Source organism: Microtus ochrogaster, linkage group LG2, assembly GCF_000317375.1.
Source record: "Microtus ochrogaster isolate Prairie Vole_2 linkage group LG2, MicOch1.0, whole genome shotgun sequence".
NCBI lineage: Eukaryota > Metazoa > Chordata > Mammalia > Rodentia > Cricetidae > Microtus > Microtus ochrogaster.
In genome coordinates this window covers 41,647,031-41,663,550 of record NC_022028.1, presented here as the reverse complement: position 1 = coordinate 41,663,550, position 16,520 = coordinate 41,647,031, and the positions used below count along the sequence as shown (strand labels likewise).

The following is a 16,520-nucleotide window of genomic DNA, read 5'->3' as shown; positions in this document are numbered from 1 at the left end:
GAGATCAATGAGATAATTTGTTATTGATGTTCTTGAGAGCATCAGCAGGTTAGAGAGCTGTGTAAGAAAATGAGTTCACGCTGCCCAAGTGATTTCCCGATACTCTTGGCATTTCCTGGATGCCCCATGAAAGATAATTTGTGCCACACAGACGACAGAGTTGGCAGCCAAAAATTTGCCTGTACAAAATGAAGTTTGCAACGGTCTCTGTGTATTTTTAAATGGGCTCATGCCTGAGAAATACAATCATTTAAAAGAAAAATCAGAAATCAGATCAGATAGCTAATACTTATTAGATCGGGAGCTTAACTCTTCCAAAAGACCAGCCTAGAGTGCTCTTCCTTGTCTGTGTTGTTCTAGGAAGATGTGAGCAGGCGCACAGATTATCAACTGCTGCATTCAAAACACAGCCAGAATTCTTGGCATTCCTAAACATCTTAAGAGACTTGGAAGGGCAGGTTCAGCGTCACAGAAGCCTAGACCTGAAGGACTAGACTCCTAAGGTAGGGCAAGAGGCAGCAATGGGCTCTTGAGTGGCTCAAGGGTGGGTAGAGGGCTGGCTTGATTCTGTGTCAAAGCAACCTAATGGCTCCAAAGGGCAAACATTAAGATGAATTGCCAAGCTGGCTTCTTAAACTAGATAAGGCCCAGCTTCTAGGGCTATGATCGGCTGTCACTGCCATGAAATTCTTAGGAATTCTTAAGCAAGGAGTCTCTGTTTTCATATCTCTCTGGGGCTTATAAATTCTGTAGACAGTCTTATTTAAATTGAAGATAGCTGGTCCTGGACATTGAGACAAATGTGGTCGACCTAGAAACTTGGAGATGTTGACCTAGGAACTTGGAGATATTCATCCAGGGACACGGAGATGTTGACCCAGGGACACAGAGATGTTGTGGAGCTACAGGTTAGTTTTGGCTTTTTGGTTTTTGTTTTTATGTCTTATTTTGTTTTTCGAGACAAGGTTTCTTTGTAGCTTTGGAGCCTGTCCTGGAACTAGCTCTTGTAGACCAGGCTGGCCTCAAACTCACAGAGATCCTCCTGCCTCTGCCTCCCGAGTGCTGGGATTAAGGGCGTGCATCACCACCGCCTGGTTTTACTGGTCAGTTTTTAGGGAGACCAACTTCAGCTTCTACACCAGTGTCCACGTTCCACATCCCAGCTGCTGTCAACTTCAGCTTTTACATCAATGTACACACTCCACATCCCTCTCTTCTTCCTCCTGAACCAACTCCAGAACAAGCCTGGCCCTCTTACCACATGCTAAGGGAAATATAGTTGGAATTATCCTTTGATTCTTTTCTGCAAGCCCCGATAATTACAGTTCTGGTTGAAAAATTTGCTAATAGAAACGACGAAATATAAGAAAACTCTGTAAGATCTATCCACACCAGGTTGTTTTCTAGAAGGCCACGTGTTCAAATCTCTCTATGAATGTACTAGCCTCTTGTGCTTTGACAATTTTATAAGCAGTCTTTCTTTTAATTTTATAACTGCACATGTATGAGTGCGTGCCTATGTTTATGTGTGTGCCCTATGTATGTGCAGGTGTCAAAGGAGCCCAGAGGACATTGGATTCCGCTGGAACTAATATTCCAGGCAGTGGTGAGCCACCTCATATGGTTATTAAACAGACCGGGTCCTCTATAAGAACAGTGTGTGCTCTCAACCACTGAGCTATCTCTCCAGCCTTGCAATCTTTATTTTTTAAAAACGTTTTCAAACAAATCCTGGACAAATTTCCTGTTTCTCTTGATTTTGGAACATCATAATTTTCTCCATTTGTTTAATCGTGTTTAGTTATTTTATCTGAGAAGGCCAGAGGAGACTGCGGGGTTCTCCCCAAGACTATGCGTCTTGTTTTGGTGTTAAAAACTGGATGCCATTGGTTTTTTTTTTTTTTTCCACAGCAACCCCCTTAATAGCCAAGAGACAGACATATCTTAAAAGGATGACTAATGCAGGCTTGTTGTAAGCAGACTTTCATGAATCCATTTCAAAACTTAAACACCCCTTATGAGCCACCACACCCAATGTTCCCAGTTTCTTCCCAGTTTCGAGACTAGGTTTTGTTTCTGGAATCACGGTAAGTTCATAGCACACAGGAAGACTCCATGGGTACCATCCCATCTCCGCCTGTCTTAGCACACAGGAAGGGGCTCCAGAGATACTTACCCACCTCTGCCTGTATCATCAGTCCATTGGTATTTAAATAATGCCAGATAAGGTAGAGAGATAGTCATTAAGAATTACTGCAGAATTCAAATTGTGACTCCGGGCACCGAAGTGATAAATGATATTCATGGTCAAAAAGATAAATTTAAAAAAAAAAATCTTCGCTGTTTGCTTTAAGCACGGAAATCACCATTACACTGCAAACTACTGTTTACCAAAATAGATCTACACATAAGCCCTGTGGAAAGCCTAAAGAACATCACCGCGGGAGATACGACTGCCCTTGCTGTGTGATACTTTTCTGAGAAGGCCTTGTAATTGATGGGCACCTGAACAGAACCTAGTGCGGAATCCCAGACAAGTCAGAGCTTGGAAGACACGGAGATCGCCTGCATACCGTGACCATGCCAGCCCACTGCATACATCCTCTGAATTATTAGATCCCTGGGACAATGTGTGCTCCTTGTTATGGTGAGCCGTGTGTGTGTGCGTGTGCGTGTGTGTGTGTGTGTGTGTGTGTGTGTGTGTATGCATGTGGAAGTCGGAAGACAACACTATTGCTCATGTTCTTAGATGTTAAGTCTCCCCTACTTTTCAAGACAGAGTCTCTAATGAACCCAGAGTTAACCCAAGCTAAGTAGGCTGGCTGGTCAGTGAACCCCAGGGATCCACTTGTCTCTACCTCGCCAGCCCTGGGATTTTAAGTATGCGCTAAAGCAGCCAGCTTTCCTGTGGAGTACTGGGGATCAAACTGACGTCCTCGTGCCCAATGTCCCAATGTGCACTTTATATCTGAGCTGTCTCTCCAGCCCCTATGCCTTGTGAGCCTCTTTAGAGGCAGGAAACCTATGTTTGCAGCACAACTTTTTGTTTCTTAAGATTTTATTTCATTTCGTTATCTGTATATGCGTGTCTCTCTGTCTCTCCTTCCCTCCATCTCTGTGTGTGTGTTCACCTGCGTGTGAGGGTACCACAGAGGACAGAAGGCAGTGTCTGATCTCCTGGAGCAAAAGCAGTGTGCCTTCTTAACCACAGAACCATCTCTCTAGCGCTTCGCCTTTTCGTTTCCATCCTCTGGCATGCCGCTTGTCTCTTTGGCGAGGAAGCTGATCATAAGATGAATTGTTGGCCTGTGGAATTCCATACTTTCACACAGACTCATTACAGTCAAGGAACAGCAGCTACATCTCAACGGTGACGAGCAGGGAAATACACGTTAGGCTTCGAATGTGGAAAAGCCCTCCGTGCCCTGTGCAATGTTGATGATATGACAAATGCAACTAAAAGATTAAAGAGTAAGAAAACACACAAACAGATCCACTTACTTGCAAGCAAGCCGACTCCACTCGCCAGGGATCCCACCCAGGCTGTTTTTCCTTTTCCTTCACCGAAGGCATCTAACCACTCTATGTACAAGACCCCGACGGCCAACGGGGATCCGTAACAGAGGAACTGAGTGAAGAAGGAGACGGCCACAATCACCCAGCCCCACCCGCCATCAGGTGACTTCGGAAACTCCATGGCGAGTCAACGCGGTGCTTCTCTGTAGGTACTGAAAAAAAAAAAAAACAGAAAAAGAACATTTAGAATGTGACCAGCACAGGGTTTGGGATTAAAATACTTCTTCCTGGGATGGAGGATGAGATGGACCAATAGTTAAGAACACTGGCTGTTCTTGTAGAAAACCGGAGTTTGTTTCCTAGAACCCATGTTGAGTAGCTCACAACTACTGATAACTTTTACAGCTTTAGGAACTCTAACACCCTCTTCTGGACTCTGTAGGTACTGCACTCACACACACACATGTGCACGCATACACACACACACAAATAATTAAAAGTAAAATAAATTCTTAATATAGATAAAAATTAAGTATCTTTTCCTTAATTAAAAAAAAGACTACCTAAACATATACGTGGATGATTATAAAATATGGCTGCCATATCAAGTTTACATTTTCATTTATAACTTATAAAATTTCATGCTCACTGGTACATGTCTTTTAATTATAAAAAGGCTGATTGTGAACTATCTTTCCTATCCTTGACCTCCTTAACCAGGCTCCCTTCTTTTCCCAGAAAACCACCGATTTTAGCCTCCTCACTTTTATTTCTGAGACTCTCCAGGAAGTGGAGCGTTAGAAAGAAAGAGACTTAATTAGGATGTTCTTGGGTCAGAACCTACGCAGGGGAACAAAGCAGAGGGAGGAAGAGAGAGGTTAAAGGGAAAAGGATTGAATCAGGTCACCAGGCTTGGAGGCAGGGGCCCTAACCTGCTGAGCCATCTCCCTAAATACAATCTCCCTGAAACCCACAAGATGGAAAGGAAAGAAGACAGCTTAAGTTATGGTTTGCCCTCTAACACACACTGTGCTCTGAGCATGCCCACGCCCCACAATGAATCAATACAATGGGATTTTTAAGAAGCAAGAGGCCTGGGCACTTGGGAAATGTTTTCAATCCAGTCCTGGGACTGGCCTTCACACCATCAACCCTGCCCACCCATGATCACCATAGGAAGTTGTGGTGAGCCCGGGTGAGGAATTCTTGTCCCCAAGGGCTGTCAGCTGAAGACCTTTTTGCCAGCTATGATTCCAGCAGCTGGAGCAAGGGTGCTTTAGCTCCTGGAGTCTGGAGGGGAGCTGATGGCACATCCCAGCCTTTCGCAATCTGAGTATCCTCCCAGGGCTACCTCACAGACGAGTAAGCAAAACCAAGCAAGCATTCTTTTATTTTGTTCTTCTGATAAAAATCAGCATTTGGACATTTGTTTCACTCATTGAGCATCCTTTAAGGTTTCACAAAATTCTAGTCTCCATTTTTATTTATTATTTTTTAACCAGTGTACAGTAGCTCACCATATGGCTACTGCTTACTCCTGCACTCATTTCTGTGCAGACTAGAAAAAACAAAATTGCAATGGCTCAAAACTGGAAAAAAAAATCCTAGCTATTCAATCTCTTTTATGTCTATGGCTTCTGTTTTTATTTTATTACTTTTTTTTTTCTATTTGTGTCTCCGTGTGTGCCCACACGCATGCCACAGTACACATGTAACTAGTATAAGACTACCTGGGGAAATAAGTTTCTTCCTCCCAACGTGTGTTCCGGCGCTTGAACTCAGGTCACCAGGCTTGGCAAGCACCTTCACCTGCTGTGCCTTGTTGCTAGCCCCTAACTGATTTTCTGAATGCGGTCTTCCACTGACCTTGAACTTATCACTAAGGCTACGCTGGCTGGTAAGTCCCACAGGGTCACTTGTTGCCCCCACCCCCCACCCCAGTCATGTTATTACAGGCATGTGCTATGAAGCCTGGGATATTATGTGGGTGCTGGGATCCAACTATGGCTCGTTTGCTTCTGTGGCAAACACAATTCCTGTTCAGAATCCCCTTTAAGGAAAACATGGTTTTAATTCCCCAAATTAGACGCTGTAAAGCAGGAGCAATCAAACACCTAATAGGATGGACAGGCTCTGAAAAGACAATTGAGAGCCGACTGCATTAAAAAAAATTATCACTCTCTAGGAAAGCACAGGCTGACAGGCAGAGACAGATCATGGGGAAAAACTAGACTTTTCTGGAAGGTAAAGGTGAACACTGTGTTCCTCAAAAACCTAAGCAATTCCTTCCTTCAGAGACAACCTTTGTCCCACCTTGCCATGGGCCGTGCCCGGGTGATATTTCAACACAGAGGGCAAGTAGCGTCATTTCTCACAGGAAGTGATTAGGACTGCAAATCTTGGAAAAGGGAAGTGCCTATTAAGCTAGCCACGGGGACTTGACCGGGAAGTTTTCATGGTCAAGGACGGAGCGGAAGTGAAGGCAGCCAAAGCAGGAGCTGAGGCAGAAGGCTTCTTGTATGCGCGGGGCTGGCTTTAAAAGTGGGATTCATGAGAGGGTGGCTTAGGCATAAGGAGCAACGGGACCACTCACGGGAGACCTGGCTTCCCGACCAAGGACACTGAGGCTTTGGAGAGGAATTTGCTGGGACTATGATAGGCTTTGAGACGTCTCTGGTGTGAAAACGTTCGAGAGTTGATGGTGGAGATGACTACTCTAATCACAACATGCTAAATATCACCAAAAGGCAAATTTTACGTAGCTGACTGGTGTGGTATGTGAAATATAACTTAATACAACTGCTATGTAAAATGTTTTTCTTCAATGAATGTCCACTCCAGCTGGCTCCATTTGCCTAAGCTCATTGACAGTCTCTTCTGATTGCTTGCTTTTGCTATTGCAAACGATACTTTGATAAAACAATTTTTGTTTGTTTTAAAACAAGGCCTCAGATAATAGTCCAGGCTGCCCCCCCAATCCCTGTTTGAGGATGACTTGCACTTGGTGTGTGTGTGTGTGTGTGTGAGAGAGAGAGAGAGAGAGAGAGAGAGAGAGAGAGAGAGAGAGAGTTTCTCTATAGCTTTGGAGCCTGTCCTGAAGCATGCTCTTGTAGACCAGGTTGGCCTTGAACTCCCAGAGATTCGCCTGCCTCTGCCTCTGGAGTGCTGGGATTAATGGCGTGTACCACCACCACCCATCTGACAACTTGTACTTCTGGTCCTCTTGTCCCATGCCCCCAGTGTTGTGATCATAGATGGGGGCCACCACTCCTAGTGTATTTATATGACGGAATTGATCACAGCCAGGCAAACACTCTATCCTCTGAGCTACAGGCATAAAGTCCACATAAAACATATATTAATTATATCATTAAACTGGGGTTTCATCTCCAACAGATCTCATTTTGTGTATATAAATATTCCAGGGCAGGAGCTACCACATACGGTAGCTTGTCGGGCCAACATAGGTGAGATTGTGGGTTAAATCCCCAGAAATATTCCCCCAAAAGAAAAACAATCCAAAACTCTAAAAGCAAATCTCCAACACTTCTGATTTTTAGAGCATTTTCGGTAAGGAATCTTCAACCAGTATTAGGACGCGGCTCCTTTTTGAGTTTCTAGTTCCGGGTCTCAGTGCCTTAGTGAGTCAAGAGCGTGTCGGTTCTGACCCTGAGAAATTCATCTGGCAAGCTCTCTACACACACCAACGCCAGCCCTCACTACAGACTTCTCTACTGGCAAGCCCGCCGCTTCCGCTTCCGATTAACTTCCTGGGGGATTCTAATACTGTGCAGCTGGAAGCAAGAGCCACTGTCCTGAGGAATAGAAGAACACACTCTGGTCAACTGTCCCACGGCTCCCTCAATGAGGAAGGCCACTGGAAGGGAAGGAAGAGGGCAGGAGGAGGCTTTGGGCAACCAGAGGGAGTAGGGCTAGGGTCAGTCCCTCCACCCTGGCTTAGTCATCCAGGAAGCTGTAACAAAGTCCTATAAACTGTGTGGTTTATGAACAATAGAAGTTTATCATACAGTTCCTGAGGACCAGGAGGCCACGTTCAAAGCCCGCTCTTCTATGTGTGAGCGTCACTTTCTGCTCAAGAGAAAACTGCCTTCTTATTGAGTCCCCACACAGTATGGGAAGGGTGGGGGTGGAACTCTGTGGTTCCCCACATCTCAGGATCTGGTCTCTTCCCAAAGGCCCCGTGCCTAACACTTCTAAATCCATTATTTTAGAAATCCAAATTTTGATGTTATTGGGGGTTTTCAGAGACAAGTTTTCCTGTATAGCACAGGCTAGCCTAGAAAGCATGCCCCTCTTGCCTCAGCCTTGCCGGGCATGCTAGAATCCAAGTATGATAAACCATGTTTCTTCTAGATAAAGGGAGGACGTTAAGAATTTAGGTCACAGAACACCCCACTCCCATCACCCACCCACAAAAGCCAGGCCAGGCTGTTGCTTTAGGTCTGCCCCTTATCCACACCCTGAAAATCTTGATCAAACAGCCCCTCCAGACTTTCAAGGAGAAATGAGAAAATAAATTCTTGTAGAAATAGTGACCACAGCCAAAGCGACTGACTTTAGGAAGCTGCAGAAGAAGGCACAGTCTCTGACACACCAACCGTAACTTCACCTAAGAATCACAGATGGTGGTGCAGGTAAGTAGATCTCTGTGAGTTCAAGTTCAAGACCAGCTTGGTTCTGCACAGCAATTTCCAGGCCAGACAGGGCTATACAGTAAGACTGTTGGGAGAAGGAAGGAAGGGAGGAGGAGGGAAGGAGGGAGGGAAGAAGAAAGGGAGGAGGAGGGAAGGAGGGAGGGAAGAAGGAAGGCTTGAACCTACATCTTTATAATATCAGATAATACGACTCGCGACTATCTATCTATCTATCTATCTACCTATCTAGACTATCATTACCTGAGTCATATGTAAACATCCATTCTCCGACAAAAACAGAGTAAAACCCTGTGAACCGCAGCACTGTAGATGAAAATGGACATTTTGCAAAGGGAAGTCAGGCCCTCAGAGACAAATACTGAAGTACTCATTCACAGGTGGCAGCTAAGGTAGTTTGTTGCCTCAGAGTATCCTGTAGGACAGAGGACACCAGGAGCTAGCACCAGAAGTGACAGGAAGGGAGACGGGGCTTGAAAATAGCTACCAAAATCCAGTTAAAGCAGGATTCATCCTAATGTTCCTTAGCATTGTAAGGTAACTTCAGTTAGGACCATTTCACTACATATTCTACAATAACTGGAACAGACATAAAATGATAAATATTTGAAACACTAGGAATTGCTAATTACCCTGATATGACTGCTGCACTCTGCACATGTGTACCGAACCATGACTCCGTACTCCACAATACGTACAAATACTATGTCAGTTAAAAATAAAGTTCAGCCAGGCAGTAGTGGCGCACGTCTTTAATCCCAGCACTCGGGAGGCAGAGGCAAGCGGATCTCTGTGAGTTCAAGGACAGCCTGGTCTACAAGACCTAGTTCCAGGACAGGCTCCAAAGTTACAGAGAAACCCTGTCTCAAAAAAAAAAACCCCAAAATAACAATAATAATAATAATAATATTCAAACCAGTCAGTGGTGGCACATGTCTTTAATGCCAGCACTCAGGAGGCAGAGGCAGGCAGATCTCTGTGAGTCCAAGGCCAGCCTGGTCTACAGAGAGGTTCTAGACAGGCTCCAAAGCTACAGAGAAACCCTGTTTCAAAAACAAAACAAAAAGATTCCAATAAATTCTAAAAGGCTGTAGCTAGTTTCTTTCTTTTTTTTTTTTTTTTAAATAAAAGTCAAACATTTGGAGATGCCCGCTATAGTCATTAGTGTACAAGACAGGGTTGACTTGTCAGTGTATGGGCCCAGACCAAGAACACACCGCGGCTCTGAACTGTCAGGTCAAGCCCCCTGGGAACCCTCTCGGGGCCAGCTCAGGCACATAAGCTCCACGGCCTCTCCGAATGCACCGTTCTCATTTTGTTTGTTCAAACGTGTTCTTCTCTTTGTCAACGACAGCTCTGACGGTCAAGCTACAGCCAGGCCCGCTTGTTTATAACATAGTTCATTGACATGAAGCAAGGAGTACAACACACAAGCCTGGAAAATCCCAAAATCCATCTCTGAAAACCCAATGTAGCTTCGTGTGGAAGCACAAGCCTTTAATCCCAGCACTTGGGAGGCAGAGATGTGTGGAGCTCTGTGAGTTTGAAGCCAGCCTAGTCTACGAATAGATAGGCTAGCCGCGGCTACGTAGTGAGACTCTGCCTCAAAAGTACATACATACACACACGTATACAAACATACAAAAACTAAATATTAAAAAATCCAGTTCAGTTAAAGACGTTCATTGTACAATTTCCCCTGGAATCGTTAAGCCTATAACTTTGTTTTCCTTTCGCTTTTTGGAGCTGGGTAAATGCACTATAAAACAATCTAAACTGCTTTTATGATCCAACTTACAAGAGCAAAATCCTGAACTTAACTCGTTTGATCAAAATTCAAGGAGATTAGCAGATTGTTCTGTTTAAGAAGGGGGCATCATGAAGGCACACCTTTAATCCTAGAACTTGGGAGGAAGGGGTAGGCAGGTCCCTTTGAGTCCCAGGCCAGCTAGAGCTACACAGTAAAATCCTATTTGAAAAGCAGGAGGAAGAGAGTGTCTGGGCAAATCACGCAGGCTGAAGACAATGGAGAGTTCTGAGCGCCATGAGCTGGCCTCTGAATACACACCTTGTCCAAGAGGAAGACAGTTTACTACGCCACACTGGGATGGAGTACGGAAGAACAGCCAAGGAAAATGTTCAGAGAAACACCTCTGGATCCGGGGACTCAGCCACACTAAGCGTCGCTGGAATGAATCCTTTAACAGCCATCATTAGCTACTGAACTCTGTGACATGATCAACCGTGGGGTCATGAGCGAAGAATGCCCTTTGACCTTCAAGGCTTGGTAGACGTCCTCCGTTGAACCTACTGATCTGTTACCATGACTTGCCAACTTGACGCAGTCTGGTCAAGCAAGGAATCTCAGAGAGGAATGAGGCAGATCAAACTGGCCTGTGGGCATGTCTGTGGGGGTATTTGCTTGATTGGTGATTGTGCAAAGGTGGTTCTGGGCTGTATAAGAAAGCTCCTGCCAGCAGGCCAGCAAAGCTGCGTTCCTCCATGGTTTCTGCATCATCGAGTTCCTGCTTGAGTTCTGCCCTCACTTCCCTCAGCGATGGACTGCAACCGGGAAATGGAAGCTGAGGAAACCATTTCATTCTCTAAGTTGCTTTCGGGCAGTGTTTTACAGCAGCAACAAGAGAGGAAACCAGGATAGCAGCCTAACGCAGGCCGCGGGTCACCACCAAAGGAGCAGAGTCACCCATTCTAGCAAGGCAGGAAGAGGCCATGGATTCAGGCGAAGGTCGCTGAATCACACATTGTCGATGTTAAGGCCAAATCTGGTCCCGAGATTGTTTTGTTTGACCTGTTCAGTGAGGTCGCTTTTGTTGTGGTTTTTGGCAAGTTTGAATGAATTGCCAATGCTTCGGTACTGGAAGATTACCCTTAAAAATCTGAATTTCAGTGTCCCCCCACCAAAGAAAACAGAAATTCTGCCAATGTTGGGTGTAGTACGATTAATAAAAACTCAGAGACAGTTATTAGGGTTCAACCTGAAGGTCAGAAAAGCAAAACAGCCAGCCACTAGCTCTTACCTTTACCTCAGTCTGAAAATGGCGATCCAGCCTCCTGGAACCCTCAGAATGAGTCTGTGTGTGAGAGCTGGCTCCTCCCATCTTATATTCCTCTCTAGGGCTGGGACTGAAGGCTTCCACCACTTCTGGATGGTTTCTATGGCAAACTAGTGTGGCTACTGGGATTAAAGGTGTGGGTCACCACTGCCTGGTCTGTAAGGCTGACCAGTGGGGCTGTTTTAGTCTCTGATCTTTAGGCGAGCTTTATTTATTAAAAGACAAATGAAATGTCACTACAGTTGGGCCCTTGTTTTTTATGTAGTCATTAGTTGAACCTGACGGACTTTGATCTTTGTTGGCTGAACATCTCTCCAGATTCTTCCACTCTCTGATAAGTCCCGGAGTCTGGATGAGGGCTAAGTGTACTTAGTGTCTCGCCTTGCCTGCCCTGATACCCCTGGCACAGCCCCGGCCTTCTTTATTCACTCGGTGCCTGTCTCACTGGCCATCGGCTTCCTCACCAAGCCAATGAGAAGCCATCTCTTCTAAGTCCTATCCAGTTTCAGAGAAGACATTAAACAGGATCTGTTAACTATTTGGAGTCAAAAGGTTTAACAGAATCAAGCTTATAAGCACGCACACACACACACATGACTTGCCAACTTGACGCAGTCTGGTCAAGCAAGGAATCTCAGAGAGGAATGACACACACACACACACACACACACACACACACACCCCGCCACCACGCCCAGCTTTTCCATAGATACAGGTTGGCAACGTCACCTCTATGCGCCCTGCCCGCACCACGTGCTTTGTGCTTCCAGCATTTGGCTACAGCTATTTCATGCCACCCAGCCAAAAGCTTGGCCCGGGAGTATCCTGGTGAAGTGATCCGTGACGAAGACACTAAAGTCGCTGACGTGACCCTTCTGTTTCATAGTTTTATACAACTTACTCGTCATTACTTAGAATCCAATCTGATCTCTGGGAGCTCCGTTTGATGGTGACCCTAACCTGTGCACCAGAACAAATCCTCCTCCTTTCCCCAGTCCACCAAAAGGCCGTCACTGTGATGAGAAAAGCTAAGTCACGCAGGCCTCGGTATCTGCTGATAGGGTTCGCCGGCATGATGTTTGCCTTCTCCTTGGAACACAGTCCTTTTGAGAGCTCGACACTGTGCACTAGTTACCTAAACCATCCTCTAGCTATTGTAAGTGCGAATTATCTGAATGAATCTAAAGCAATCTGCTGTCCTATAGTTCCCCCCCACCACCACCATAAATGGCCAAATAGCACAGGAGACCTAAGAGAGAGAAACTGGGAGACTCATGGGAACAATGACAGTGGTGGAGACCCAGGGTTCCTCGGAGCCTCAGGCTGTTCTCACCTTCATATCTGAGGTCACCAAGTCTGCTAACAGTTTTTCTTATCCTGCTTCTGCTCAAGCTTAAGAATTTCTTTTAAAGCACGTCATATAACAGAGTTTGTTGGTTTGCTTAGGTGAGGTTTTCCCTGCACAGCCAGGCTGGCCTCCAATGTGCAATCCTCCTGCCTCATCTCCCAAATACTGGTATGAGAGGTGTCAGTCACCATGCCTACTTCCGTGTGACAGGTTTAAAGGGAACAAGGACACTGAAATATGTAAGTGGATGTATAGAATGACATCAGTCAGAACGACGGGCGTGGGAATGCTGAGAGGCGACTCCAGGACCCAGGCCCAGCACTTAACAGTATTAATAATAAAAGTCAATATTTATGACTATGCCAACCATGCAATGCAATAAGTCAAGGGAGAGGCTCTGAAGGTGGCAAATCAGGTTCATACGTTTGATTGACTAGTTTCTTCTTTTTGATACTGTTTTCCATTGTGTATATGTGTGTGTCTGCATGCATGACTGGGGGTACCCATGGAGGTCAGAGAGTTCTATCTGTCCCTTTGGAGGTGGAGTCACAGGCAGTTGTGCGCCACCTGACGTGGGGGCCGGAAACTGAACGTGGGTCCTGTGCAAGGGGAGCACATGCTAACTCCCGAGCCATCTCTCCAGTCCCAAGATTGACCTATCAAAATTCTCAGTCTAAAATCAAAACAGTGCAAAAAACGGTGTGGCTCTCTTGACTGCGGGCTTCAGAAGCGTTCATGGTTACTAGCATTACAAACAAGGGAAGCCGAGAGAAACTGCTCTTACCCCACCGGCCCAGAAGTTAAAGATAGGTTCCTGCTGAGCACAACTCCACCATGACGTCATAAAACACAGGTCCAGGGAAAAGCACAGCTGAAGGTGCATTGTTGTTGGAGTCAACCACACTAGCTGTTTCTTCGCTCTCCCCACCAGTCACGTGGATGGGAAGCAGACACTGAGATTTGAGTCATTTGCTTAGGGTAGCAGTAACTCACAAAATCAAACTAAAAGACACAAACTTAGGCAAGGACCCAGATTGTTGGGGCCAGTCCTAAGGGCAATATTCAGCCACACTTCAATGTCTTGGCCTCGGGTATGGTGTTTGGCCCCATCCACCTCCCAGCATCATCTAGTATAAATTCCAGGGTCCAGCTGCTTCCAGAGGCTGTGGTTCCTATTCACGCAGCCGACCAGCCCCTATGTGTGCTAGGCTCTGGTTCAGTGGGGACTCCTTCCCACCAGGAAGATCCTCTTCTCACTCCAGTCTCAATGAAGAGCCTGCCCCCACCACAGAACTCTTCCACTCACAACCCCAGATGAACCGCTTTTCTTACTATTCAATATTAGTACACTGTTGGTACGTCTGTCCTTGAACTCCTCCTTCTGGGCCATCTCACAGGACACATACATGGAAGAATGCTGTCTATGCTACCAGACTCAACAGAGGGCATGCCTTCTATTTTAAATTTTAGACTCAATAATAAATTATAGCTTAACTCTTCCGTCCACAAAAATCATTTAGTGTCTACTGAAAAACTAAACATAGGCACTAGCTGGCTTAGAATACCTGCTTTTCTTCCTTTACAATGTTTAATTAAAACTGAGATACTTATTGCTAGGGGAGTCTTTTCCAGAAAGCTGCAATCCCTCAAGCAAAACATTGATTCCTATCACTGCGGCCCCCACAAATTCTCCACACAACTATAGTCTCTCAGTAAACATTGGGGGACATTTCAATGTAGAAAAAGACCACAAAAAATTGAGGGTTCAAAAGAGGGGATGAAATACAAATGAGAAATCCGATCTCATCTGTCTAAACATCAGCCTCTTGGTCTATTCCAGTAGTTTTCAACCTGTGGATCAAAACCCCTGGGGGTGCTGAATGACCCTTTCACAGGGGTCACACATCAGACATCCTGTATATCAGATATTTCCATTATGATTCATAACAGTAGCAAAACAACAGTTACAAAGTAGCAACGAAATTATTTTATAAGGTAAGGAGGGGGTCACTACAACAAGGAGGAACTGTGTTAAAGGGTCACAGCATTAGGACCATTGAGAACCCCTGGTTTAGACAGTGTCCAGGTCTATCTGAAGCCAAGGACACCTTTTCTGACATTCAGACACTAGCCACTGCCCACTGTCATAGCTAGTATTGTAGAGCAGCAACGAAAACATTAAGAAGCCAGTCAAGAGTTCCTAATGTCTTCTTTACCACTTTATTACACACTTGCCGTTCCCATAGACCCTTCCTTACAGATGTGAAGGTTGCTTGCCATTCCACAGCACCTTATCACACCCTTGCCCTTCCCCCTTCCCGTAGACACTTCCTTGGAGACGGGAAGGCTGCGTGTCTCTCCACTTACCCAAGAACTCTGTTCTTTGGCCATGTATCATAAACGCTGCCTAAACATTCCGAATTGTTTGTGCTGCATACACCTGCCATCCCCAAGAAAGAGGTTTTATCCTGACTTTGATGGTCAAGTTCAACGGCTTGCTGCCCTCTCCAATGCCTCGATTCACTGCTAAAACCAAAGCAGGTTACCTAGGCGAACCAGAGCCGAGGCGTGAGCACCAAAATCCTTCCAAGTTTTGTTCCTTTGAACTTCCAGGTGGCTGAGGAGCTGCCTGGCAGCTAGGCTCCTGCACTCTGGAGCGCAGCCCGGGTGCTACACTGTCTGGCGCCCAGCAGGACCCACCCGCACCACGCGCTGCTGTCCTTACAGTTAGACGCACTCTGAGCCCCAACTGGATTCCCCCCAGCACCTGAGCCCACCTCTACTGGAGCTGCCTTTTGGCAAGTGAGGAGTGAGGACCCACCTGGGTTGTATGCCTCTTTCTGAACTGCCACCAACACCTGCAGAAGGTATCCCGGCAGACTCATGGCAGGGGGTTCCCGCATATCTCCCAGATCTCATCCCCCTTGCCCCCCTACTCCACTACTCCACGCAAAATGCAGTTCTCAGATTCCTGGAAGTGTTATGCAAAGGCAAGCACTCTTTTTTCTTTCTTTCTTTCTTTTTTTTGATCTTTTTAAAGGGGAGGGGTGCAGAGCACGCTGCAGCGTTCTCAGGGCACTCTCAGTCCGGGGCAGACAGCCGGACCAGAAGCCGGCCGCCAGCTGTGCACCCGCGGTGACAGCGCCGCCTTCTCTCGCTGCAGTTTGCTGAGTAACATATTTGCTCCTACCGGGACCTCCCCGGCTTCTAGGGCCTTTGCCTGAGTCCCGGGCTCGGCTGGGGCCGCGGTTGCTGATCCCGGCCGTGCGCTGGGCGACCGGTCCCTCCGCGCACGATCCACCGCCGCCGCCCTCAGCCCCAGGGACACAGGGATTGCAACCCTCCCCGCCGGCTCCACCTTCCAGCCCCCACCCCGGGAAGTCACTCCCGGGGTGGTCCCACTCGCCGCTCTCCTTTGCCGAGGCACCCTGTCCAGTCTAAACCGGTTGAGACTGCACGCCCGCTGGGGGAAGGAAGAGGAGGTGGAGGAGGAGGAGGAGATGGAGGCGGAAAAGCTGGCTGTAGGGGCGCTGCGTCTACTCCGGTGGCTTCAGGCCACGCTAGGAGGCGGGAGGACGGGACCCGAGTCCCCTGGACACCCCCACCCAAGGATCCCCATGTATCCCCGCAGAGCATCGTGTGCATTTGCGAGTAGCCCGGGTCTGAACATGAACATAAGGGTCGCTTGCTCTCCCTGACTTCCCGGGGCCACTTGAGAGCCTCCTGGCCGGAGTTATACTGGTGGGCAGTGATCCCAGAGGAACGAGCCCTAAAACTTTGTAAAGTCGGTACTCTGTGGCAGTGGAAAGTAAGGACGCCAAGGGCTTTCCTTTGTGACAGCTCCGCGGGAAAGGAGGGCGCCCGGCAGGACGAAGACAGAGAAACTGTATGAGGATGGTCAGGTGTCCT

At 46.8% G+C, this 16,520-nt stretch overlaps 1 protein-coding gene across 3 annotated transcripts in view; it reads right to left on the bottom strand.

The window, feature by feature from the left end:
- The window catches only part of Slc16a9 (solute carrier family 16 member 9), a 38,447-nt gene extending 22,386 nt beyond the window's left edge, over nt 1-16,061 (bottom strand). For all 3 annotated transcript variants that reach the window (XR_003378102.1, XM_005360155.3, XM_013351149.2), the window contains exons 1-2: nt 15,832-16,061; nt 3,502-3,728 (exon numbers count right to left, since the gene is read on the bottom strand). Coding sequence is in view for 2 of the 3 variants with exons in the window: in XM_005360155.3 (XP_005360212.1) it covers nt 3,502-3,697 (196 nt within the window). In the remaining variant the exon portion in view is untranslated. The remainder of the gene's footprint in view (nt 1-3,501; nt 3,729-15,831) is intronic.
- Nucleotides 16,062-16,520: the final 459 nt, after the last annotated feature.